Here is a 26340-nt window from a genome sequence, read left to right on the forward strand (position 1 = left end):
CTCAGCTCCCAAATGAAATAGACGCATGATTTCCTCTGACCAGACCCAACTGGGACCCTGAAACTGTGGCAGGTAGGGAGCATCTCTGTCTTTATCACCAGACTCTGTTAGTGGGTCTCAAAGGGGCCAGAAGGTGCCCAACCAATCTGGCAAAGGTACGTGCTATAACCCAGGGAGAAAATGAAACCCCCGCAGGATTTTTAGAACGTCTGATAGAGGGATATCGGATGTATACCCCTTTTGACGAATGGAAAATTACTCATAAACAGGCCTGTCAAGGTAAATGGTGCAACCTCCTCTGGGTAGAATTCACAACAGCAGGTAAAAAGGCTACAGATTGGGATAAGGGGTATTCTTGGGGAATTAGACTATATAAGGAATGAGCAGATGATGGCCTCCCTTTTACTATTAAAAGAGATACTTCCTCCTACCCAACAGCTATAGGTCCCAACCCCGTCCTGCCTACTCAAAAACCCATCCCTAGCTACCCAGATCCCCCGCTAGCCCTAATACCTGAAGCTACCTCACAGCACTTCCCCAACTCTCTTCCTAACACCTCCCCAGCTAATATCCTGTCAGAAAAGACCACCCGTTACCCAAGGTTACAGGTTTCAACCATGGGAAACCGACTGTTCAATCTAGTTCAGGGAGCATATAAGGCCAGACAGACAAACCCCAATTTAACTGAATCTTGTTGGCTGTGTCTAGCAGCAGCACCTCCCTATTATGAAGGTATAGCTACATTAGGAACATTCAACAACACCACCTCAACCAATCAGTGCCATAGGGAAACCCCTCATCCCTTAACTCTTACAGAAGTCTCAGGACCTGGACTCTGTCTAGGAAACTCACCTTCAACTCACACCCACCTTTGCAACTCCACTATACCTGTACCCTTAGGGGAAGGAAATTACTATCTCCTACCTCAACAAGGGACTTGGTGGGCATGTAATTCTGGGTTAACTCCATGTGTAGCTAGTATGGTCCTTAACACCTCTCAAGATTACTGTGTTATGATTAAACTACCCCGAGTATTCTATCACCCCGCAGATTCCTTAGAACAGTTTTTTGAGCAACACCCAAGCAGATATAAAAGAGAGCTTATATCTCTCACCCTAGCAATACTTCTAGGAGCAGGGGTGGCAGCAGGGGTGGGGACTGGCACAGCAGCCTTAATACAAGGACCATAATATTATGCAGACTTACAAAAAGCTGTAGATGAAGACATTAAGGTAATAGAACAGTCAATTACCCTCCTAGAGAAATCTCTAACCTCTCTCTCAGAAGTAGTACTACAGGATAGAAGAGGGCTAGATCTGCTTTTCCTCAAGGAAGGAGGACTCTGTGCGGCCCTGGGAGAAGAATGTTGCTTTTATGCTGATAACTCTGGAGTTGTTAAAGATTCCATGTCTAAGCTCCGCCAGAGATTAGATAAAAGACACAAAGAACGTGAATCCACACAAGATGGTTTAATAAAAGCCCCTGGTTAACTACCTTAGTGTCCAACCTAATAGGCCCCCTAATAATAATAATTCTTCTTTTAACTTTCGGACCATGTATACTCAATAGATTGCTACAATTCTTTAGGGATTGATTATCAGTGACTCAGGCTTTGGTCCTTACTCAGCAATACCATGCTCTAAACAGAACAGAAAACCTGTAGATTTTAAGATTAAAATCTTCTCACAAGAAAAGGGGGGAAATGATGGAATCATAAATCAAAGCCCCCCAGATTAAAGTAAAACTAAGGTAACTAAGTTTCCCAGGCTATATTCTGGGAAACTGTACAAGGAAGTAAAAGGAAAATAATTCTAACTGTAGAGAAGAAAAGATGACCTTTTCATGCTTCCGTAAGCTGGAAAAATACCTGAAAAATCCCCCACTTCTGCTGTGACCTAACTTCTGCTGTAACCTGAATGCTTGCCCCCTCCCACTTCTGCTGTTCGTGGTTTGTGGTTTCTGTCTATATAAGCAAGCTTCTAAGCTGAATCTGGACTTCCCCTTTTGATCAAGGTGGAAGACCATCTATAGATGAAATAATAAAACCTCTTGCTATCGCATCTTCTGGTTTGAGGACTGAGTTATTGGGGTGCGACCTCCCGAGAACGTAGGGTACCCCAGTCTGGGGGTCCTACAGTTGCTGTTGGGGTGTTTTGGTGTATTAAATTTAAATTCTCTTGCCGAATAAATATTTATGTTTGAGATGCATAATCCTTTCAAATCAAACAATCATATCATGGTCTAAAATGCTTTGTTGACTGATTTAAAAACTTTTAATGTCCTCATAGTTGAGTATGTGTTACTCAACTAGGTAGGATGTTTTGGGTATTACTAGGAGAAATCATACTCTTAAGATATTTTAAAAATAATCCACTGCTTTGTTTTATTTAAATACTAGCGTCTGTACTTGTATGAACGTTCTCCAGGAGAACCTAGGACTGAGAGTGATTTTCATGACAGACCTTCGTGTTTCTGGTCACTGTAGTTGAAAATGAGGTTGACCCAGCACTGGCGAAGCTCAGCCCCTGTGAGCAGTGACCTGTTTCTTGCCCTTTTCATACAATTCACTTCTGGCACTTTTGTGAACATTAAATACTTTATGGCGAAAGATGAGAGTGGAGAAATAAAGGGTAGATGGAAGGATAGACGAGCATGAATTCTGTCACCTTGATATCCTGTGACTGAGTACCTGACAGAAGGGACCTGCATACAGTTCATTTATTTGGAAAGCGATGCCAAGGAGAAACAGTGGGAGAATGGAGTCGAGCTACAAAGAAAGGGTTAGCAACATGAACGTCGAATTGTCTGTACCAGTAGGAAACTGGGGTATTCCTGTCATGACCTGAGATGAGAGAACACTTCCTAGAACTGCCCATCCAAGAAATAGCATCTACCCATCTTCCGTTATCCTGTATTGTTAGAGAATTGCTAGTTACTTGATTACCAAACAAAGTCACCAATATGACTATCTTCTTGTTAAAAATCTGGAACTTTGTTCAGATAGGGGTTAAATATAGTTTTCCTTCTTTTAATTTTTTTCTGAAATATATTTGCGCCTACATTATCCTGCTCTCTTGTCTTCTGTCCTCAATCTACCCAGATCTATTAAAAACATAGAAATTAAATAAACAGAGATGCTCATTCTCATCTTCTTGTGGCTGCTTGTGTGTGGGGGGACAGAGTGGACTCTTCCTGGAGCTCCATGCTCTGGCATTGGAAGAGCTCCCCAGCAGGAAGAAAAATCATTTTCTTGAGGCAAAACACTGTCATGAGTTGAAAGTAGCACAGAACTGTGCACTGCAGCCACATTTGGAATCACAGATGAGGCCCTCCAAATTTTAGAGAATTTACCCAACAGAATGGCCTTTTCCTCACATGAAATGTGACAGGCATCAGGGGGCGCCCTTCTGTCTTACAGCTACACTACTGGAAGCAGGTGGCCTTCAGGCTTGTGGGAGCAGCAGGGGTAAGAGCGATGGAGGAACATTTCTAGCCTTTAACCACCTGCCTTAATCATGTAGTATACATCATATGGCAACAAAGGAGGCTTGAAAGTGAGATAATTTGGAGTACATGGATGAGCGCTTTAAAACCAAGATGAAAACTTGTGTCTACTTCATTGGAGAGTTTGTTAATGTTTCTGAGCAGTGCAGTCAGAGCTGGCCCTCAGGAAGGCTGAGGTGACCCTCTGCTATAGCATTGTCTGTAAATCAAGACCCCTATCTCTTGCTGCCAGCATATTTTAAAAAGCTGCTCATCTAGCCCCACCTGTGACTCTAGTCTCTTAAGGACCTTGTTTACTATTTGTTCTAGATCACTTTTTATTGCTGTCATAAAACACGGACCAAAGCAACTTGGTGAGGAAAGGGTTCATTTTAGTTTACAACTTCCAGGTCATGATCCATCACAGAGGGAAGCCAGGGTAGGAGCTGAAGGCAGAAACCTGGAGGCAAGAACTGAAGTGGAGACCATGGAGAAGTACTGTGTTCTGGCTTCCTTCCCATTGGCTTGTTCTCCTACCTTTCTTATATAGCCCAGACCCACTTGCCCAGGGATAGCACTATCCACAATGGGCTGGGCCCTCCTATATCAACCAGCAACCAAGAAAATGTCCTATAGACATGCCTACAGACTAATCTGATGGAGAAAATTCCTCAATTGAGGTTCCCTCTTTCCAGGCATCTCCAGCTGAGAGCCAAAACATTGAAATTTGGTCTAAAGCACAACTGGTGTCTGCTTTATATAGCCAAACATTCTGTTGTCCCCCTCAGCCATGCTTCTTAGCTGGGTGGTGTTCCTACCATGGAATCATCTCTACTACAAATGAGGTAGCATTGCTTTTCTCTAAGGTTACTGCTGAAAAGCACAAATGCTACTCATGGTTATTTTGGGTGCATTAACTGGAACATGTCACTTTGGGAAGGGATGATTCCAGTATGTCAATAAGGAAAATTGCATTTTAGTAGAGGAGAGGTGAAGTTGAGTAAGCCATACATACTAAGTTCAGATAAATTCTCAGGAGGAAATGAGTATAAGGCTTTGCTTGCTTTTTAATTTTTAGGTTTTTGGAAAGTATTGCTGAATACTATTTTCCTTGCACCAAAGAAAGCAAAGCTAAGACAGTCTGTAAGAATTTTAAAAGTGGTAGGACTAACCTTTGAACATTTTGGCTAATGCATGTTTTACTTTATTTCTTTACTTTAAAATGTGACTGAGTGAATCAACTTTTGTGTTAACAGTTTTTTCCCCATATTTTTTTTTAATGTAGGACAAACCAGCCAGCAAAGAAAAACCCAAACTACCAGCAAGAGTTTTACCACAATTAACTACGGTAATTTATTTATGCACTACTTAAAAATGCCATTTTCAAAAGGTTTATTGGTTTCCAAACTTAAAAAGAAGTAACTGAATTTCTGATTTTGGATTTTGTGCTATACTTTGATTCTTTTCTGATGGACAAATTCTCCAAGGTAGACATCTTAAGAAATAAGTAAAGTCATTGTGTCTACAATTTACTAGTATGTACAGAATACTTAAGGATTCTAAATAAAACAATTGCCAAGATGGTTTAGCAGAAGGAATGTCACTGTCAAGAAATAGGTTTGGGAGCAAAGCTCTGTGGCCTTTGGGGAGTTGTGACCTTGTGGGGCCTCTAATTCTCTGCTTGGAAACAGGATTTTATTAGCTCTTTGGCGATGGTCCTTTTGGTCTAGAAGGCTGTGATAGGAAGATCTCTTGGATTTGGGCTTCTTTTTTCATATTTTGACTATAAATGATCAAGATGGAAAAGGCAGGTAATAGACATTTTTGGGTAATAAAGTATTGGACAAGTTAGATCTCACTCTCATAATTATGTCGAGTTTAATTCCAACAAATTTTATTTTTGTATCTTCTGATAGTAAAAGTTAAAGGGAGTTTCAGTGAAAACTCTCTTTTGTTTTTAAATGAAATTTATGGAGCGTTTTTTTCCCCTGAACATAGTATAAGACAATTGAAAAATTACAAAAAAATTGTAGCAAACAGTTGAACAACCTACTTTCAAACAACAAATAAATGAAGGAACAAATCATGTAGGAAATTTCAAAAGTAAATGAAAGTTAAGCATAATATACCAAAGCCTATGGAATTCAACAGGTTTGATCTGAGCAATCAATGCCCACATCAAAGAAATAGATCACAAATATTAAGTCTATCACTGCATCTCAATATACTAGAATCATGAGAACAAACTAAACCCCAAATCTGTAGAAGAAATAGTAAAGAATGGAGCATAAATAAATAAAATGTGACCCGAGAACTGGCTCTGCAGTTAAGAGTGCTTCTACTTTTGCAAGGGACCTGAGTTCAGTTCCTAGCACCCGCAATGAAAGGTTCACAACTGCCTGTAGCTCCAGCTCCAGGCAATCCAGCGCCCTCTTATGATTTCCATGGGTACTGCATACATGTGGCTTACCCTTCACAGACCACATATACACATAAAAAATGATAAATCTAAAAAAGAGAGAGAAAGAAATGGAGACTGAAAAAACAATCCAAAGATGAAAGAAACAAACATTTGGTTCCTTGAAAAGATTATCAAAATAGGCAAAGTCTTAACGAGGGCTGGAAAAAGAAGATTCAAAATCATAGATGAAAATGAGAGATCATGACCTAACACTACAGAAGCACAAAGGGTGACTAGAGCTTATGAGAGGCAACTGTGTGATAATGAATTTGACAACTTAGAAGAAATAAATTTCTAGACACCTCTATACTGTACCAAGGAGGTAGGAGGCAGGGGAACACTAAATTACAGGATGAGAAGGTCTGTTGGGTAATGCACAGTAGCATGAGTATAAACAACAGTAATGTAATGCATACTTCAGAAAGCTAACAGAATTTTGAAAGCTTTCAACATAAAGAAAATATAAATTTTTAAAATATTTTATTTTATTATTTTTATTTTATGTGTATGAGTGTATTGCCTGCGTGTATGTGAGTGCACCCATGTTGTGCAATGCTGCAGAGGTCAGAAGAGGGCTTTGGATTCCCCTGGAACTGGAGTTAAGGACGGTTCAGAGCTACCATGTGGGTGTTGGGAATTGAACCCAGGTCCTCTGCAAGAGCAGTCAGTGCTCTTAACCACTGTGCCATCTCTCCAGCCCAAGAAAATATAAATTTTAAAGGCAATCTGCTTCTCTTAATTAGACATCACATAGTATATACATACATTGGAATATTTCATGGTACCCATTGATATATATTGCTATGTATAGTTTTATGTTTTTATTTATCAGCTAAACACAAATTGAAATAAAGTTTTATAGACACTGGTCACATGGGGAATAAGTGACTGTGTGAAATGGACAACAGGAACCCATAGCCAGCTAGCAGCAGGAATTTTGTTATTGCTAAGTGATTGCACCTCTATCCAGAAAGTCCCGAAGTGTTTTGGGACAGTGTTTATGCAGCTCATGAGAATACTCATGTATTAAATGAGATTTTTCTGTATTATTTATTAATGCTGTTCAAATGTCATATTTTAGACAGGAATTAAGCCCCAGTGGCAGCAGGCGGCTCCTTCATTCCATTTGTCTCTAAAACAGGATGACCAGATTCCAGAACCCTTTAGTGTTAAAAATGAGCAGTCATATGGTAAGAACTTTCATTTTCTTAATTAAAATAAACATGGGTATTAATAAAGCAATAGAACTATAAAATATAAATGACATATGTCATTTAGAAAACTTTCTTTTGAAAGTTTTCCATCATAAAACAATTGATTCTAGTTCTTAGTTATTTCAGACTATTGTAAATACTCTATAAGAGCTTATATTTTAGAAATTAGGATGCTTTTCATGAAACATTTACTTATTTATTTAAAGTTATTCTTTCACAATTTCATTACATGCAAATACACACACACATGTACATAATGTACTTGATCATATTCTCCTCCTTTGTTGTCTCCCATCCCCTTCCTTCTCTCACTGAACCCCAAACCCCTTCTTCCCAAGCCCTACTCTGATTTTCATCTTTTTTTTTCCAGTTGAATATTTGTAAATATTTTAAAGTAAAATACTAGTAGTATACAGAATATCCAGTTTCTTGGAACTTTACTAGCAGAATTGTCTAGGGAAATTTGTGAGTCATCTTTATTTGTCAGTCATTTCCTCTAAAACTGTGAAATACATGGTCCATATTTAGTGAATTGGGTATGGGAAAGTTGTATGTTGTAGATCCTACTAGTCAACCTTTCATTTTTCCCATTACTCATGAACAAAGACAAATTTCAGAAATAATGTCATGTAAAATACTGTAAGAATATTCATTTAAAATATGGCTATCTGCCTATCATTTAAATAAATACATATCAGACTTCCCAAGATTAATCTGGCTAGCAAGGCACGGAAGCACAGATGATATCATGCACGGACTGCTGTTTTGTTGCAGCATTTCATTCAGTGCTCATTCGGAAGGCTCCAATGAGCACACAGCTGTGCCAGGCAGATCTGGAATAAGATATCATAAGAGGCTGACATGGCGCCCCCTCTCACAGAGCTTACCATATCAGTCATTTCAGATAGTGACAGATTTGATGAGGAAGACAAGAAAATACACCTGTTTCCCATTGCTGCCAGAGTCAGTGACCACAATCTTGGTGGGATGAAATAATTCAAATCTGTTGTCTTACAGTCTGGGGATCAGGTAAAATCTAGGTGTGCACAGGCTGGCTGCTTCAAGAAGCCCTCCCAGATACTCTGTTTCCATTCCCTTTCCAGAGCCTAGAAGACACAATTCCTTGACTCACAGCCTCTTCCTTCCAATCCTTTGCTTCCATCATCTATTTTGACCATCGCCTATTTGCTCTGGGAAGAAAGGTTCTACTCTGTCACTCTGGGAGTTAATGAACATGTCTTCCAGCTCCCATGGGATCCAACAGTGACTCTAGTCACATTTATTCATCCTGGGGAAGAACAGCAGGGCCACATGGGGGTTGCACTTGGGAGCAGACAAGTGTGGGGAGCAGGCTTGTCTAGGCCATTCCTGCTATTGTAACAAAATATCCAACACTGCATAAGTTATATTTTAATAACATTTACTTTCTCATATTTACAAGTTTTATGTTTGTGGATCACTGCATTTACTTAGGGTTGCCTGCATCAGCATGGTTTGGGTAATTTACTTGAACAAGGGCACCTTACTACTTAGTGGCTACCACTGAGATTCAAATATGACTCCCCTCTCCAGCAACTGTGAGCTGCCCATGGCTCCTCAGGGCGAGGTGAGGTCATATGAGGCCCTCCTCCTTCAACAATGCTGATGGGCTTCTTGTGGCAAAGGCTGAGAACTTTTTTTCTAAGAATTTCTAAAGTTGTGGCTATTATTTCTAAACTAGTCATTTAAGCATATTTTTGCTCTAGGATCTGAGGAGATAACTCAATAAATCATGAAGTCCTGAGGACTTGAGTTTAGTCCCCAGCATCCACATAAAAAGCCAGAGGTGGCAGCATGCCCTTGTAACTGCAGCTCTGAGATGGAGGCAGGCAGATCCCTGGGGTTCACTGGCTGACCATCCTAGCCCTCTGTGTGACCTCTAACACACAGAGACCCTGTCTCAAAAAGCAGGGTGGATGGCACCTGAAGAATACCCTGAGGTTGACTCCGGCCTCCACACACATGTGTACATACCTGTACATACACTTGCCCACACAGATATATACACAGTTTTTTTAAACTCTAAAGAACAGTATTTATCAAACTGATTACATTTAACATTAACATGTTTTAAAATGATTCTATTTAATTTTTCTTGAATAGTGTTTTGCTTTTATCATAGCTTTAATCTTGGTCATTTTAAGAGACAATAATGCAAAGATAATTGAAAATGCTTATTAGTCAAAACACAATGAGTCAACAGAGTATTCTTAAAATAGAGGCTTCTGTTATTATGATGATGATATAAATTAAGAGTAGTCTAACTTCCTGATAGTAAAACAAAATACATTAGAACTTTCTGACAAGCTAAAAGTACATGCTACTTTTCTTGTATGGTGCTGTAGCATCTTTTTTAAGTACTTACATGTTTTAACTTACTTTTTAAATGATTAATTTGATTTTTTTAAAAAATTCAAGCTGAATACCTACAGCACTTTGGAAGAAAAGGCAAATTATTGGACCAAATTGAAGACAACCGTGCTGGACCATCTACTTCCAAATCAAAGGCCAAATCTCCACAAAAAGAACGAGAAAACTTCAGAAGCACTCTTGTGAATGTCATCATGTGAGTTCCATAAGCTATCCAGTATGTTACCCTAGTAAAGCCCCTGGAAATTTTTATCTGAATATATAAAAATTCTATGCATCTCTAAAGGATGCTGCAAGACCTTGTTACAATAAGGTTAGTGTAAAAATAGTTTGAGTTTAACCTTATTAAGCATGACCCACTTTTAAATACCATCACTTGTAAAAGTGCCCACACTGTTATTTGATGTTAGCTGAGTGAGCAGACTTTCTGGGAGTTCTGGTTATAGTCATGTGGCTATATGTTTAGTTATCCCATCCTCTTCCCACCATCTTGTCTGTGCAGGTGATATGATGACTTCCATGACATTATGGGTCTCCTCACAGAGAACTAGAAGTAGGTTGGAATGGTCAGCATATGAGCAGAGCCTGGGTGTGCCTGGCCTGAGTTTCAGAGCTTCTGGTGGAGAGAAGTGTGGAATCGGGTTACTTCCTCTTTGCCTTCTTTCCACACAACTTTGTGCAAGTTGTTTAGTGCTCTCTTTTGCCCTCAGGGTGTAAGCAACTACTTATGCAGCAGGTGGAGTTTCATGACCCATTGTGGTGACTCACCCACAGAATTCTGTTACTGCCTCCAGAAGGCACTTTACTGTTTGACTTCTTAAAAAAAAGATATATTTATTTATTTCATGTGTATAAATGTTTACCTGCATCTATGTACGTGTACGACATGCATGCAGGTGGCCAAGATGGCCAGAAGAGGGCTTTGGAACCCCTGGAACTATAGATCCAGACAGTTGTGAACTACCATGTGGGTGCTGGGAATTGAACCTAGGTCCTCTGCAAGAACAGCAAATGCTCTTAACCTCTGAGCCATCTCTGTAGTCCCTGTTTGGCCCTCTGGAAGGAGGGGCAGTGGGCTTTGAGTGCTTACAAAGGGCAAGTGAGGTGATTGTTTTCCCACAGCTGGAATGAAAATGTGGATTGTAAATATGTATCTACTTCCTTATTTACATGCAGGGCCTCACTGTGTATCTCTAGCTAGTCTCAAATTTACAATCTTCCTGCCTCTGCCTCCTAAATGCTGGGGTTATAGGCATGTGCCATTGCATCTTGCTATGATGCAAGAGTGGCTTTGAGGTTGCTTTCCTCAGATACCAGCTCAGCCCATTCATGTTATTTTAGATGTTTTCTTGGTATGGGCACATTTGGATCCCACAGGCACCAAATCAACACCAAATCAATAGAGAATAAGCCTGCAGTTGCAAATTCTTAGAAAAAAACTTGTACCCCTTCTAGTGTTGGGGATTGAACCCAAGGCTTCATATGCCAAACAAGTGCTCTACTATTGAGGAGCCCCCGTTTTTAGTTTGATTTTGAGACAAGATTTTACTGGCTGGCTCAGTACTTGGGATCGTCCTATCTTAGTCTTGGTAATACAGACATGTGCCACCATGGGACCTGGCAAGACAGGTGTTCTTCCTCCCCCCCTTCCTTTCCTCTCTCTCCTCATTTCCTCTCTTCCTTCTTCCCTTCTTCCCTTCTCTGTATGGTTAAAAAAAAAATCATATACAGCGGGACATGGTGGCACATGCCTTTAGTCCCAGCACTTGGGAGGCGGAGGGAGGTGGATCTCTGTGAGTTCAAGGCCAGCCTGGTCTACATAGCGAGTTCCAGGCCAGTTGGGGCTACAGGAAGACCCTGTCTCAAAACTACAAAAAAATCATCTACATAAAAATATTAGCATTAATTAGTACAGAAAGGTGATAACCCAATGTTACTGGATAGAGAATGGAGAGTTCTTTGGAAAGTGAACAGATCTAGGTAATGTGGATCCTCATGCTGTGCTGATTGGTCAGTCAGAGAAAGGGCTTGTGTCAAACCCCACAGGGCATCAAAGCATGGAGTGACTGAGGGGAGCTTTCTTGATATAACTTCTGTCATTTCTAGGCCTCCTTTGATTGAAGCAAGAGCTTGTCCTGGGTTTCAGCTTGATACAGGGTCTCAGCCTGAATTTCCCATTTCACTCCAGCTTAAAGATCATTTTCGTCACCTGGATATGAAAAGCCAAGGCCCCAGACCCATAAGCATAACCATAGCCTCAGGATTTTGCTAGCTCTGTCTTGACATTGTATTTTATTTTTATTTCTAAGTACCCTTTGTTGGTTTTATGTGCTCAGATGTACATTTAAAAAGAGCTTTTAAAATTATAATCCAGCATTGGTTTTGATTGTTATGAATGATACTGACTGAAGTCTTTGTGGATGTATGTTTGCATATGTTGGAATATATTTTAGATGTATGTTTAAATCTTAAAGATATCACTATTTTCCAAGTGGCTGCCCCATTTCACATTTCCACAAGCAATATGTGTTACTGACTTCTGCACGCTTCCACTGTGGTCTTGTTTGCATTTATAGTCTTTCTGGTAGATGCCTTATATCTCTCAATGCCTTTAAGTTGAATTCCCCTAATGACTAGTGGTGCTGGGTATTTTTCATTGTGGTTGTTTGTCATTCACATATCTTATTCAGTTAGGTCTCTTTAAATACTTTGTCCCCTTTTGGAAAATTGTGTTTGTCTTATTATTACTGCATTGGTAGAATTGATTTCTTCCTATGGAAGTCTTTTTCAATATGTCTTTTAAATTTTTTTTTTCTCCCAGTCTGTGGTTTATGTTTTTCTTACTGATATTGTTAAGAAAAGGTTTACATTGTAGTAAAGTTTAGTTTATCACCATTTTCTCTTATTATGCATGCTTAGAAAGTCATAGCTAAGAATCTTTTCTTGGACTGGAGAGTTGGCTCAGTGCTTAAGAACACAGACTGTTCTTGCAGATGACCCGGGTTCAAATCCCAGCACCCACATGGCAGCTAACAACTGTCTGTAACTCTAGTTCCAGGGTATCTGATGCCCTCTTCTGTCCTCCATGGGCATTGCATGACATGAATGCACTTACATACATGCATACACATAAAATAAAAGTAACTTTTTAGGTGGTGCACGCCTTTAATCCCAGCACTTGGGAGACAGAGGCAGGTGGATCTCTGTGAGTTCAAGGCCAGCCTGGTCTACATAGTGAGTTCCAAGACAGCTGGGGCTACAGGGAGACCCTGTCTCAAAAAGACCCAAAAAAATAAATAAAAAAAATTTTAAAAAAGAATCTTTTCTTAACTCCAGGTCACAAAGACATCCTCTTACATTTTTTTTCCTTTTAGAAACTATAGTTTTAGCTTTTACATTTTATATTCTTAATCCATTTCAATTTCTTTTAAGTACATTGTGTGAGATAAAATAGAAGGTTCAGGGTTTTTTTTTTTTTTTTCCATATATATAACTAATTGTTTTTGTCCCATTTGTTGAAAAGACCATTTCTGCTGAATTACTTTGCTGTCTTTGTTAAAAAAAAAAAAAAACATTGGACTATCCATGGAGGTCTAATTTCTGTTCCTTTGATGTGTATGCATATCTTAATACTAATATTTATTTTTATTATTCTAATTTTATAGTATGTTTTGACATCAGGTAGTTCTCAAAAATTTTTCTTTTCCAAAATCGTTTTTATTATGCTAGGCCTTTACATTTTCATACACAATTTCAAATCAGCTTGTCAGTTTCTTCCAAGAGAAAAAAAAATCCCATTGTGGTTTCCTTGCTTTTGTCTTCTGGGACTTCTTAGAAGTTGCCTTTGAATTTTCTGTATGTGTGATTATGTTCTCCACGAATAAAGGTAGTTCTTTTTCATTGGCAATCTGTATGGTTTTGATTTTCTTTTTCTCTTGTGTGTCTCAGGACCTTTGATGCACTGTTGAAGAGAATTGGTAAGATGGAATTAGAGTCAAAGCAGTTTCTCACATTTTTATAAAATTTTAGTTGTACATATTTAAGATATGCTTTATGAAAAAAAGGAAATCCTCACACACCATTAGAAGGCATGTAGGCAAGTACAGCTCTTCTGGAAAAACATGTGGACATGTCTAAAACAACTAAATTAAAAACAGAATTGCCCTATGATAGTGCAATTTTATTTATGGGCATTTACTCCAAATATTTGAAATCATTATGCATGTCAAAGAGATAGATGAACTCCCATGGTCATTGTAGCATGATTCGGTTAACCTAAACATCTATCAACACATGAATGGATAGAGAAAACATAGAATGCATATGCAATGAAATATTAAGCTTTTAAAAAGAAGAGAATTTCATTTATAATAAAAGAAAGAAGAAATATACATAGAAAAAACCAAATACCATGTTTTGCTTATATGGAGGCTCTGAAACAAACTCATTGAAGCACAGAGTATAATGATGGTCACCAATGATGGGGTGGAAATGGGGTCATGGTGGTCAAAGGGCACAGAGCATTAATTATGCAGGAGGAATGGATAAGGGGTATTTTTCTTGGAGCATCTTTGCAAAATGAGGAGTAATATAGCAAATAGTAATGTATCATACATTTAAAGATCACTGAGAGAAAATTTCAAATGTTTTCTCCAGAGAAAATGAGTATTTGAGGTAATCAATATGTTATAGATTTAATTATTCTGTATTACATTAATAAATCACAACATCATCTTTTAGTCTATAATTATATCATTACAATTTTCCATTTATAATGAAAAAATACATAACTAAATTAAAAGAACACATAAAATTGGAATTTATGAACTGAATAAATATGTAAATGAAAATGAAAAGTAAAATGAAACCCTTTACCAGGCTGACGACTCTCCTCCCTTTCTTAATTTGCTGAGAGGTTTTATTGTCAAGTGCTTTTTCTATGTCTGCCAAGATGACCATTTGGCTTTTCCCTTTACTCTATCAACATAAGATATATGTCACTAATGGCTTTTCATCTGTTAAAGTAACCTTGTATTCCTCTCACCTAGTCATTGCAAACAATCTCTATAATGTATTTCTGGGTTTGGTGTGTGTATTAGTTACTTTTCTCTTGCTGTGATAGAAACACCATCCAAAACAATTTATAGAAGGAAGAGTTTATTTGAGCTTATAGTTCAAGAGGAATTACAGCCTGTCATGGTAGGGAGGCGTGGTGGCTGGAGGTGGCTGGAACAGGAGCAGCAGAAAGCTGCTCCTCACATCTTCAAGCAGGCACAGGAAGCAAGAGAGCAACTGGAGATCTGGCAAGGCTTAAGAACTCTCTAAGGCCATCCCCAGTGATGTGCTTCCTCCAGGATAGCCACATCTTCTAAAACCTCTCAAAACAGCGCCACTATCTGGGGACAAAATGTCCAAATACTTGGAGCCTATGGGGGACTTTTCATTCAAACCATCACATTCCACCCCCTGGCCCCCATAGGCTCATGACCATATAAAATACAAAATGCATTTAGTCCAACTTTAAAAGTCCCCATAGTCATTGTCATTCTCAATATTATTCAAAAATCCACAGTCCAAAGTCTCTTCTGAGACTCAGGTAAATACCTGAACTGTAAGCCTCTATAAACTCAAAAGACAAATTACATATTCCCAACATACACTGGAACCGAGTACACATTACCATTTCAAAAGGGAGGAATGGAGGCATAGTAAAGAAATACTGGACCAAAACAAGACTGAAAACCAGAAGGGCAAACACCAAATCCAGTAGCTCCACATCCAACTTCTGGGACTCTCCTTCCAAAGGGCTTAGATGACTCAGCCTCTCAAGCTTTGCTGCATGCAACACGCATCTCTGTCTTGTGCTGGTACCACTCCCTGTATGCAGGTCTTCTTGGCAGATTCCTCACAGCTCTGGCATCACAAACCTCTTGGGGTCTCCATTGCCAACCAGACTTCACCTTCACAGCTTCACGCAATGGCCCATCAGGACCTTCTCTAGGCAGGGGAATCCCTGCTGCATGCTGCCTGGCCTCTGAAGCTCTCTGAAACTGTGGCTATGTGGCAGGGGACTTCCTGGGAGGTGAGGCAGAATGCAGTGATATAAAGGGGGAAAGGGAAATAATAGAGTAGGAAGGGTTAAAGGGGTTGGGGAATGGGAGGGCAGGGCAGAGGAAGGAATGTGGGGAGAAATAACTAACACTAAAGGCCATTTAAAAAACCCACATGGAAACAGTGGCAAATATTTAACCCAGTTTAGTGGAGAGTTTTTGGTCTGCTTTTTCCAGCGTGGTAATGAAAGTTACAGAATTTAGACCCAGCACATTGCCGCTCCAGTGAAGGTGGATTTCATTGTACCTGTTATTATAATTGGTCCTGATAGTAACTGCTCTACCAATTTAGCCAGAGCTGCCTTGCCTTCCAAGTTAACCTGTGTGAAGGCAAAAGTGGCGCATGTTTTCTATGGACCAGCTGCCCTAGCCCGGCCTTCTCCTTGGTGATGCAGTAGGAATGCCCATCTTGTAACCCAAGGTAGGCAGGAAGAACAGCAGCTCAATGGGGTCTATGTCATGTGCAGTCACTGCTAGCTGAGCCTTCATATTCTCTATCAAGTTTGTGGCAGTATGGACTCTTACTGAATAACAAGCAGTCTCTTACAGGGATATTACGTTGCCAGTAGCTTTTTTTGCAGCCCAGGCCAACAACCTCTGCTTCTTCTGCTGTGGCTCTGGCCTGTATTTATTGATAAGTTTAAGAAGCTGGGAAGTTGTTTGGCCAAGGCTTAGATAACCAGCTTAATTACAAGAGGCACTTAAGCCCCTTACAGAGGAGAGCCCTTGGCCTCAGCAGCAGGATGGGGTGGGGATATCGAACAAAGCGGGTGAGGTTTCTTTTCGGTTGGATGTCCTGTTCAGTGCCTTAGTTCTTGGGCTTTTTTCAAACAGGATTCACTACCTTTGGGACCTCTTGCTTCTTTGTGACTGTAGGGTTACCCTCTTTCTCTTGGCCTTCTTTCCTTTCAGCATCTTGTTGGGCTAGAAAAGAAAGCTTGATTTACTAATACTTTGTTGGACTTTTGACTGTCTGAACAGTTTGGGCCTGTAATATTCTTGTCATGTCTTTTGATCTTGATATCAAATCTCTTCTAGCTTCATAAAATGAACTGAGAATGTGATTTGTTCCTTCTTTGTTTTCTGAAGAAGTTTCTGTAGAACTGGTATGCTTTGTGCCCTGGTAGAATTCATTAGTGAGGCCACCTTGACCTGAACTTTTCTTTTTTGGGAAAATTATTTGTTACTAATCCAATTAACTTACTTGATATTAGTCTAGTCGTGTTCCCTACTTCTTTCTGAGCCATGCTCAGTACAGTTTTCCCTTTTGGGTATGTATGATTTTCCATTCCATTGCCTAAAATGCTGCAGAATGAACTGCTGAGATAACTTCCTGTTTCCAGCCTTCCTGCTCATCTCCTCCTTTGGTACCTGCTCCTCCAAGGTGAGAGGCTTTCTGGAGGGTTCAGGCCCATTGCTTGCTTTGCTTCTGTGACAGATGGGCTGTAGCATTTTAAACTCTGTTTTGTTTGTCCTCTGTCTCTTCATGCTCCAGAAACTTGTCGCTCTATTTCTTTAGTGACTGGGTTTCTTCTAAGAAGTCTCTTCAGTCATAAGTTAAAATCACATCATTCCATTTTCACAGGGCAACTTAGAAAAGGGGATTTTCATGCCGCTATCTTAAACCAAAAGCCTCTATTCATTTGATAGACAGGAAAAATATTAATATAGTTATTTTTCATTTTTGAGAAATACAGTCTATCCTGTGTTTCTTGGCCTTCTATTCTGATTACTTTAGTTTCAAATGGAATGCTGCTCTCCCAGAAAGAGTGTGGCTGCTCAGAGGCTCACAGTGATGACCAGCTTCCTCTTCCTTCCAGTGATGACCAGCTTCCTCTTCCTTCCTTAATTAGCCATATAACCAAGGGGAAGTTATTTCAGCTCTCTAAGATTTAGTTTCTTCATTTGTGAAGTGAGAACAATTATATTTTTAATGGTACATGTGAGGGTTAGAAATAATATTTGCAGAGTTATTTTAGGTGATCAGTAGTCATTGTTACCATTTCTGGTAAGTAGAATCTTTGCCCATATCCCTAGAATTATAGACTCATGGACATGTAGAGCTGAAAGGAGCTTGACTCTCTAATGTACCTATGGCCCCAGTGTTCTTCCTTCCCATACTTTGGCCTTGCTGCAGGCTTCTAGGTGTTATTTACACAGAGTATGGGTGGTGCTCAGGATGCGGGAAGGTTAATAAGATGAATCTTTCTTCCATTAACAACAATGAACACTGCTTACTAAGCTTCTGCACCATACAGTGGCAGAATATGAACCCAGACTTCTTGATTCTAGAAATCCAGTATTGCTTTGTTAGTTCCTCTTTTCTGTGCAAGAATGAGGTTATGTTTGTAGTTAGAATAATCAATTCTTCCCTTTCCAGCTACTGAATACTTGGAAGATCCCACTACTTTCATATTCACATCTTCTTACTTGGCAAAGATTTATCGATCACCTATCATGGATTAAATTAAATTGACTCTTTTTTGTTCTCATGTATTTTTAGAAGCATAAGCACAAAGTTCACAAAATAGTGGATTCTTGGACTTTCAGAAGACAGCTAAAAGATACATGCAGGATACCTACTTTGGTATAGCATCTTAGAAGCATATGCAATAAAGCTCCAGTTTTGGCTCATCAGTCAGTCAGGGGATGAGTTTTCTCATAGAGCACCAATGATCTGTGTCCATCCCAGGCAAAACTGGGGTCTAGATCATAGTCTAGAAGTTAAAGCTAGTCCTCAACAAGCTGTTCTATTTCCCTAAGCTGCCTTTTGTATGTTTTTGAGTAATATTGTGCTTATCATTTTCGTAGGCAACAAGTTGATGGTTTAGACTCAGCTGTTACCAATGAAAACGTGATTTCAAGAATGACCACTTCTGCAATAGAGAAAGACATTTTGGTAATGAGTTCTTTCGCCAGTAGAATTGAAAATAGAGGGAAGACCTGAAAATACTTTTAGGTGGATCTCTGTGCATTTAGGAGTAAATTGAGAGTTGCATAACATTGCTCTAGTGGAATTAACAGAAGAAAGCAGAAAACATTCTCTTCTTCGTCATTTAACTCCACAATTAAGGAATCTCAAATTTGCCTGCTCCCATCTTAACGTCTGTCTCAACCATATAATTATGAGAAATTATCTGAATTATGATAGTGTTCATTTAAAAAATTACATCAATTTCTTCTAGAAGTACTGGTTCAAGTATTTCAAATACATAAGAATTTTTAAAAATGTAAATATCAAAAAGATTCAATATTGATGATTTGAAAATAACTTGAAGTTTAGATTTATCCCTGAGTGCATGTAAATATTTTAAACTTGCTATTAGAGAAATGAGAGGTTTTAAAATGAATAACGACTCATATAATAGCATTTATAACTTTTAATGTAGGATAGTAGTAGACCAATTAGAAATTATTTTCAATTTTGCTATATATTTTTAGAATTAATGAATAGGGATTCTGACTTATACGCACCTTTTGGGATTGACTTCTGATTATTAAAAAGAAAAGAACAAAACTTAACATTTCAAAAATTTTTAAAACACTGTCAATTTGGATGGACTCTGTTCAGTACATCATGTACTTTGTAATACAGCTTAATACTTTATAGTATTGTAATGAACTGGGAAGAGTGCCTTGATTCTTATTTAATAGCACATTTTAAAAAGAGATATCAAATAATGCTTATATGAATTTCAAAAAAACCCATTTATGATTAAAATTACTTAGTTCTCCTCAAACTTGATTTTTTTCCTGTGGTTTTTTATCTTAACAAGCATAATTTATTGTAACATTAATTCATCTGCATCTTCTCCACCTCCTCACTGTAGAAGTATTATTATTATATTCACCATGGAATTGATACAGATCACATAGCCCCAATGGAGGATTCTTGGCTAGAACATGTGTTGGATTTAGTTCCACAGCATCTGAAAGCCCTCACTGACAGCATAATGCTGCTCTCAGATGAGATGAGACAAGATTATCTTCTCAGTATAAAGAAATCCATAGGTAAATGTGCTGCTCTTGTTTTCTAATTTGAGTGCATGTTGTGTTAAAGTGATTTTTGTATTGAAAGTCTCTCCTTTCAGGATGGTCCCTTGCTTCAAGAATATCTTGGTATAGGTATAAAAGACAAGACCTGTGTGTGTGTGTGTGTGTGTGTGTGTGTGTATGTGTGAAATTTAAACATTAGCAAATAGCATTAAGAAAATTGATGCCATAAATTCAAATATGATTAATTACATTTTTCCTGTGGATCAAATGGTGGCCAATCATGGCTTAGAAGTCATATCTAATCATTGTCCATTTTGTAAATAAAGTTTTATCAGCATGCAACTACAATTGTTTTTTTTTTTAACACATGTCTAAGGCTGCTTTTGAGTTACAACAGCAGGACTGAACAGCTGTAACAGAGACCTTGTGGCTTACTAAGTGGGAGAAATTATCATATGAGTTTTACATAAGAAGTTTGTTGTGCCATGGTATGAACTAACAGCTTGATCTTCCAAGTCTGAGGGGGCAATAAGAATCACCTTTAAAAATATTCATTTCTGGCCCAATCTAAATTAACATTCCTAAAGGCAGATTCTTGGAATCTGTACTTTTATAAAGGTACTCCAAGACTGGAGAGAAGGCTCAGTGGTCAAGAATGTGTACTGCTCTTGTGGAAGTTCAGAGTTCAATTTCCAGCACCTATGTTAGGTGGCCCATGTACCTCCAGCTCCAGGGAATACATCACTCTTTTGGCCTGTATAGGCACCCGCACTTATGCACAGACACATACATAGACACAGCCATATGCAAATAATTGAAGTATAAAAATAATCTTTTTTTTTTAAGTTCTCCAGTTGGTTGTGATTAGTAGAGCTTTCACAATGGATGCTCTGTTAAAAACTGGTGAAATCATAGTGCATGGAGTGCTCTACACTTCAGAGAAATGCCATTGACTACATTTAAGAGTTTTATTAAGTAATATAAACATGAGTAGCCAAATCCTGCAATTGGAGAGATGACAGATCACTAAACTGTAAAGTTGTGAATCAAATGCTGTGAGGAGGAAATAGAGGGCATACTGAAGAGAAGAACAGGTCATCCTAATTTAGGAAGGACTCTAGGTTTCTGGAATGGGGTGTAGGGAGGGAGACATGGTCTCCTTAAGTAGCTGAGGCTGGCCTGAGATTCACTATGTAGACCAGGCTGGTTTGAATTTGTCATCCTCCCCCATCTGCCTTCCTAGTGCTGGGATCACAAGCATGTGCCACCATTCCCAGATCCCAAATGGAGTCTGAAGGATGAGAAATATGAACTGGATAACATGCTCCGTCCAGGCAGTGGCATAGATGATGGCAGATGTGTTCCAAAGGCTCATGAACCATTTGGATGACCAAAGTATAAGGTGCATTTTAGAAAGAAACACTATCTGAGAGGGACTTATAAGTCTCTCTAAGACATTTGAAGGTCAAGAGCAGCCTGAAGAATTGTAAGCAAGAGGGTAATAATATATTTGCATTGTAGAATGTGCATCTTGAAAGAGAGGCAGAAAGTTTAGAGTTCATTGTGAATTGAAGATCACAGAGGACTGAAGAAGAGGTATCTTTACTGGCTTCGTAACAATACTGTTGTTATATGTTCTTATGCAATTTGAAAGGGAATAAAGGAACAGGTACCTTTCTTCAGTGCTCTTCCTCTGTTTTCCTGACTTTCAATTCAACAGGAATGTTTGAAATGGAATAGCTATAAAGAAAAATGTAATATTAAAGGCACTTATTTTCCAATGAAAGAACAGAAAAACATTGTTAAGAAAGGGAACATATGCTCTAAAAGACACAGGCTTGATAAGTTTTTCTCATAAATTAAAAATTTTTTCTTAATAAATACACAATTGTTTTTTATTCAAAACTAACATAATTTAGGTGATTCTTTTTAATAATATTAGTTTTCTTGGAAAAATGCCATAATTAATTTAAGGTTATTTATCAAAACTTTCCAATTGTCTTTTAGTTGATTTTGTTTTAAAAGACCCGAGAGAAAAAGATGATGATACAAAGGCAAGCAAGCTTCCACCTCATCGTGCTGAGTAAGTGACAGGGCTTCTTTTTTGAAATTTTATTTATTTATTTGTTTTATTTCATGTGTATGTGTGTTTTGCCTGCATGTATAAATTCACTTGTATTGTGCAATGCCCAAGGAGGTCAGAAGAGGGTGTCGGATCCTCTGGAAAAGGAGTTACAGACAGTTGTTACCTGCCATATGGATACAAGTTTATGCTTTTATAAACTGGCTACATTTTCTCACATATTTTCTTGTAATTTATATATTAAACACATACTTATAGAATCTATATCTGTGTATATATGTATTTCATATATAAATTTGTTCTTGTGATCTTTATTTATACATTTGAACCATAACATGTTGCATTTACAAATTGATTAATAAATAGGCAAATAGATGGTTGGATAGATGAATACTTGTATGGTTAAAACATAAGTACACTGGTGGTCAGGCTAGGGATGTAGCTCAGCTGGTAGAGTGCTTGCCTAGCATGCACAAAGCCCTGGGTTAGATCCCAGCACTGCATAAACTGGATGTGGTGGCCCATGCCTGTTATCTAACACTAGGGAGATGGAGGAGAGAGGATAAGAAGTTCAAGGGCATTCTTAGCTACACAGTGAGCTGGAGGCCAGCCTGGTTACATGAGACACTGTCTCAAAATCAAATCAAAACCAAAAACGAACTAAACCAAAAAAATACCCATTGTGGAAAGAACTCAATATAGGCCTTTGCATCTCCATAGGGAGTAGCACAGGCTTCAGGTGTGGTAGAGGCTAAAAGCTTGATGAGAATTTGCACAAAAACGTTTTGGAAACAATGACAAAAATGGATTTTAATTTATTGATGGATTAAAGTATAGACAATATGGAAACAAACACCATTTATTTTCCTTAAAAATAACATTTTAGAATACATCTCTTAAATAGTTTGAAAAATAGAACTTACAGGATTTTTTTCCTCAACAACAGCACAGGCTTTATTTGGGAAAATATCTATGAAGGGGTCTCTAGCATAAGAACCAGAGCATTTCATCCACTTACAGGTGTGGTAGTTATAGGGTAGAAAGGGGGGAAGAAGACCAAATTTGTCCTTTTTAACCCAAGGTCAACTTTTGCTAGGGGTGATACTGGGGGACTTGGTGTCTCATCTTGCGTTTCTTTGTCTCACTGATCAAATAATTTAAGAATAGAATCAAACAGAAGGTTGAGGGCAATTCTATTAGAGTCTAAAAGAAAAGACCCAGGAGAGGCAAGCTGGGAATCTCAGCAGCTGCCTGGAGGAGGAGAATGGAGAAGAGAAGGGGAAAAAGCCCCGCACTTTGAGTTAAGCTGGTATGGATGTCTGCTTGGTGGACAAGCAGCCACATGGATGGAAAAGGAACTTTAGAGAAAGAAGGAAAAGGCCAAAAGTACCACAGAAGGCACCCTTAGGCTCTAGCCACCATCTGAAGAAACAGATGAAAAGAAAAAGGAAAATTGTGCTTTTCTGAGTCAGGACTCAGAAAGGTGGGCAAACCCAACAGAAGCTCATGGTGGTTTGTCGGGACTGAATTAAGGGATGGGAATTCTGGGAAGGAAAAGTACATCACCTCACTAAAGGGATAATTATTTCTCTTCTCTCTTTACTATGTCTTAAGGTAAGCCTTCCTTCCTTAGTGTGTGCGTTTGGGGGTAGGTAGTGGTCCTGAGGGGTGGTCCCTTGGCTAGGTGATTGAGTGACCCAACTTGATTAACTCTTTTATGTTTTTTTGGTAGTTTAGATTGTTAGGTCTCCCAGGTCAGAGAAATAGCTTTCTATAATGCTCTTTCAAACCCTGATCAAGGCTACTGTAACATTCCCCCCTCATCATCATCTCTCCTTGAAAAGTTAGCATTAACTGCCATATAGGGAACTGGAAATGACCAAATCTGGCTTCTTCTTGCTGGATAGAGTTGTCAGGTCTGGTAGTTGGAGTATCCTCCAATGGCCTATCTAGGGGACCTAGAAATTGTATCAGTGGTTACATTTGTAAACAGCCAAGTGTAGGTAGGAAAGGAAGTCCTTGGCTGGTGCCTGGGTAGAGATATGAGGGGGAAGTTATTATAAGCCCAAGGCAGAGAATTAGGAGAAGCCAGAACAAAAGAGAATTTAAAATGTATGAATTAAAGTTCATCACACCTTTTGATGGACTTACAAGAGCATCCGTCCATTGGGCTCTTCCTCCTTTTTTCTGTGGCCTCCAAGACTGAATTCAAGAGTAGTATACCTAGGATCTACTTTCAGGTACTCTGATAGCAGTTGAACTGGCTATACTCATCACAGTGTAAGCTCCCTCCCAGATAGCTTCTAGTGAGGGAGAGAAGAAAGTAATCTATCATTTGGGTTTTAGTGTGTCAAAACAATAGTGGGCTGCGGGACCTATGGGTAGGTACTGTAGTATTGAAATTAAGCCAGGGTTTGGTCAAGCAAGGCCTTGGACTCATTCTCACATAGATAGAACAATTGGAAAAAGGAAGACTAAAGAAGCCAGAGGCTCATCCCTAGCCCCTGGGACCCACGAGGATTTGATCCTCAGTTGGCCTTGACAGAAAAAAAAATAATTTTGGTCACCTGCATGGTCTTAAACATCCAATAGGAAAAATTAACATGACTGGTGTTTTTGTAATGGTCCAAGGGATCAAAATCTCTAGACATTTGACTTAAATCTGAGATGCTATTTAGATAACCCTCTCTCACTAATAATTTTCTTTTTAATGATATAAAATGCTGCCCATATATGGAACTTATGTTTTTCTAATTACTGTGTCATTGGAAATCTTTAAAATCAAATGTTTAAACCAAATGTTTAAAATCATAAAAACTTATAGCCATAAAATAGACAAGCTTAAGTACACAGATGCTTGAAAATACTGTAAAGCAAAACTGCATTCATATACCTGACCTCTGACCAATGTAGCTTAGTGACACAGTGTGCTGCAGACCCTGAGGTGTTTACACTCCTGACTGCAGGGCTGGCTACCCTGTAGCATACTGCTGCTGCCCAGCATCACAAGAGAAGATTATCTGGAACATACTGCTAGACAAGGAAAAGACAAAAATTGAAATGTGTTGCTCTTCTACCATCAGAAAGCCAGAAAACACAAAAGTCCAACTTCCATAAGTCAGGGAACATCTGTATTCTGGGAGGAAGATGGCATGTCTTCTATTTACAAAAGATGATTTACTTAATCCATGAGAGTCAAAGAATAAATGTGTCTTCTAATAAGAATGTTACAGAATTGTAAATGATCCTTACACGTTAACAGACAGAAAGGCCAAGGACGCTTCCATAGGCAAGCTAGTGTACATCTTTAACCCTTTGAAAACTGAAGCAAAGATTTAAATGTCATGTATCCTGAAATTAAGAGATTAAGAGTCTTCCTGTATAAAAGCTACCTAGCTGTTGTAGCCATTTGATCACTGTAAGTTATTTATAGACTTAATAAGACCAAATATTGAAAGGCAAAGATTAGTCACCTTATGATTTACATCAAATGTCATAATATTGTTATATGAAATTATACTAACCACAGAGTATTTATTTTATCTATTTTAAAATATAGTTGCATATTTTGTTATTCCCAAGAGGAATATATCATGTTAGAATAAAAATAAAGATTACTAAAATGCATATTTATTATAAAAAATACTTCTTATGGTGCTCAGGATCAAACCCAGGGCCTTGAACATGCTAGGAAAGTGCTATACCAGTGAGCTACATGCCCAGCCCAGGACTTCCCTTTGATTTTTAAAGGAGATAACTATTTCCTCTTTGTTTTCAGAATGGAAGTTCTTCCAAAACCTTGGCGAAAATCTTTCTTATCTGCGTATAATTATATTAGGGATCACTTGAATGCCATGAACCCTACGATGCTGGCTGTGCTAGATTTGTGGCACAGCACTTTTAAGTGAGTATTTCTGGCCTTACTGAATTTTTAAAGAGATTCTTTATAATCATATCTGAATTATTTCTTTTACTATTTTAACTGAAAATTAAAAGTTACAAATATAATGTAGGTATTCAAGCATGGTTTTAGTAAGTAATATGCAGTTATGGAGAGTAATAAATGAACATGCTTTTTACATCTAACTCTGTTGCATTTGTCTTCCTTATCCAATTACCACATATACTTTAATCATAGTTAAGGGACTGAGTGTTCATATCTTGTTTTAAGTCACCTAGAACATTAGCTACTGCAATCCTCTGAACAGCTCAGAAACATGGTACAGACTGCCCAAGTGAGTGGCATAAGGTAAAGCTCCCTAGTGGGGGCTGAGGAGATGGCTCAGCGGTTAAGCACATTGGCTGCTCTTGCAGAGGACCTGGATTCAGTCCCCAGCACCTACATGGTTGCTAACAATCATTCTTAACTCCACTTTCAGGAGGTCCAATGCCCTCTTCTGACTTCTGCAGGCATTGCAGGATACAGATGCACTTACATGCATGTAGGGAACACATTCATACACATAAAATAAAAATAAGTAAAATATTTTAAAAATAAATTAATTAATAAAGAAAGAAGGAAAGAAAGAAAGAACGAATGAAAGAAAGAAAGAAAGAAAGAAAGAAAGAAAGAAAGAAAGAAAG

The 26340-nt window shown here is 38.6% G+C and overlaps 1 protein-coding gene across 1 annotated transcript in view; it reads left to right on the forward strand.

Moving 5' to 3' along the window:
- The window catches only part of Dnah7 (dynein axonemal heavy chain 7), a 285457-nt gene that overhangs the window by 14090 nt on the left and 245027 nt on the right, over positions 1-26340 (forward strand). The window contains exons 3-9 of the mRNA XM_008835602.2: positions 4769-4831; positions 7026-7134; positions 9616-9763; positions 18489-18576; positions 19508-19688; positions 21681-21756; positions 25535-25660. Coding sequence (XP_008833824.1) covers positions 4769-4831; positions 7026-7134; positions 9616-9763; positions 18489-18576; positions 19508-19688; positions 21681-21756; positions 25535-25660 — 791 coding nt within the window. The remainder of the gene's footprint in view (positions 1-4768; positions 4832-7025; positions 7135-9615; positions 9764-18488; positions 18577-19507; positions 19689-21680; positions 21757-25534; positions 25661-26340) is intronic.

The sequence above is a fragment of the Nannospalax galili genome, unplaced genomic scaffold (genome assembly GCF_000622305.1).
Source record: "Nannospalax galili isolate Female #2095 unplaced genomic scaffold, S.galili_v1.0 scaffold115, whole genome shotgun sequence".
NCBI lineage: Eukaryota > Metazoa > Chordata > Mammalia > Rodentia > Spalacidae > Nannospalax > Nannospalax galili.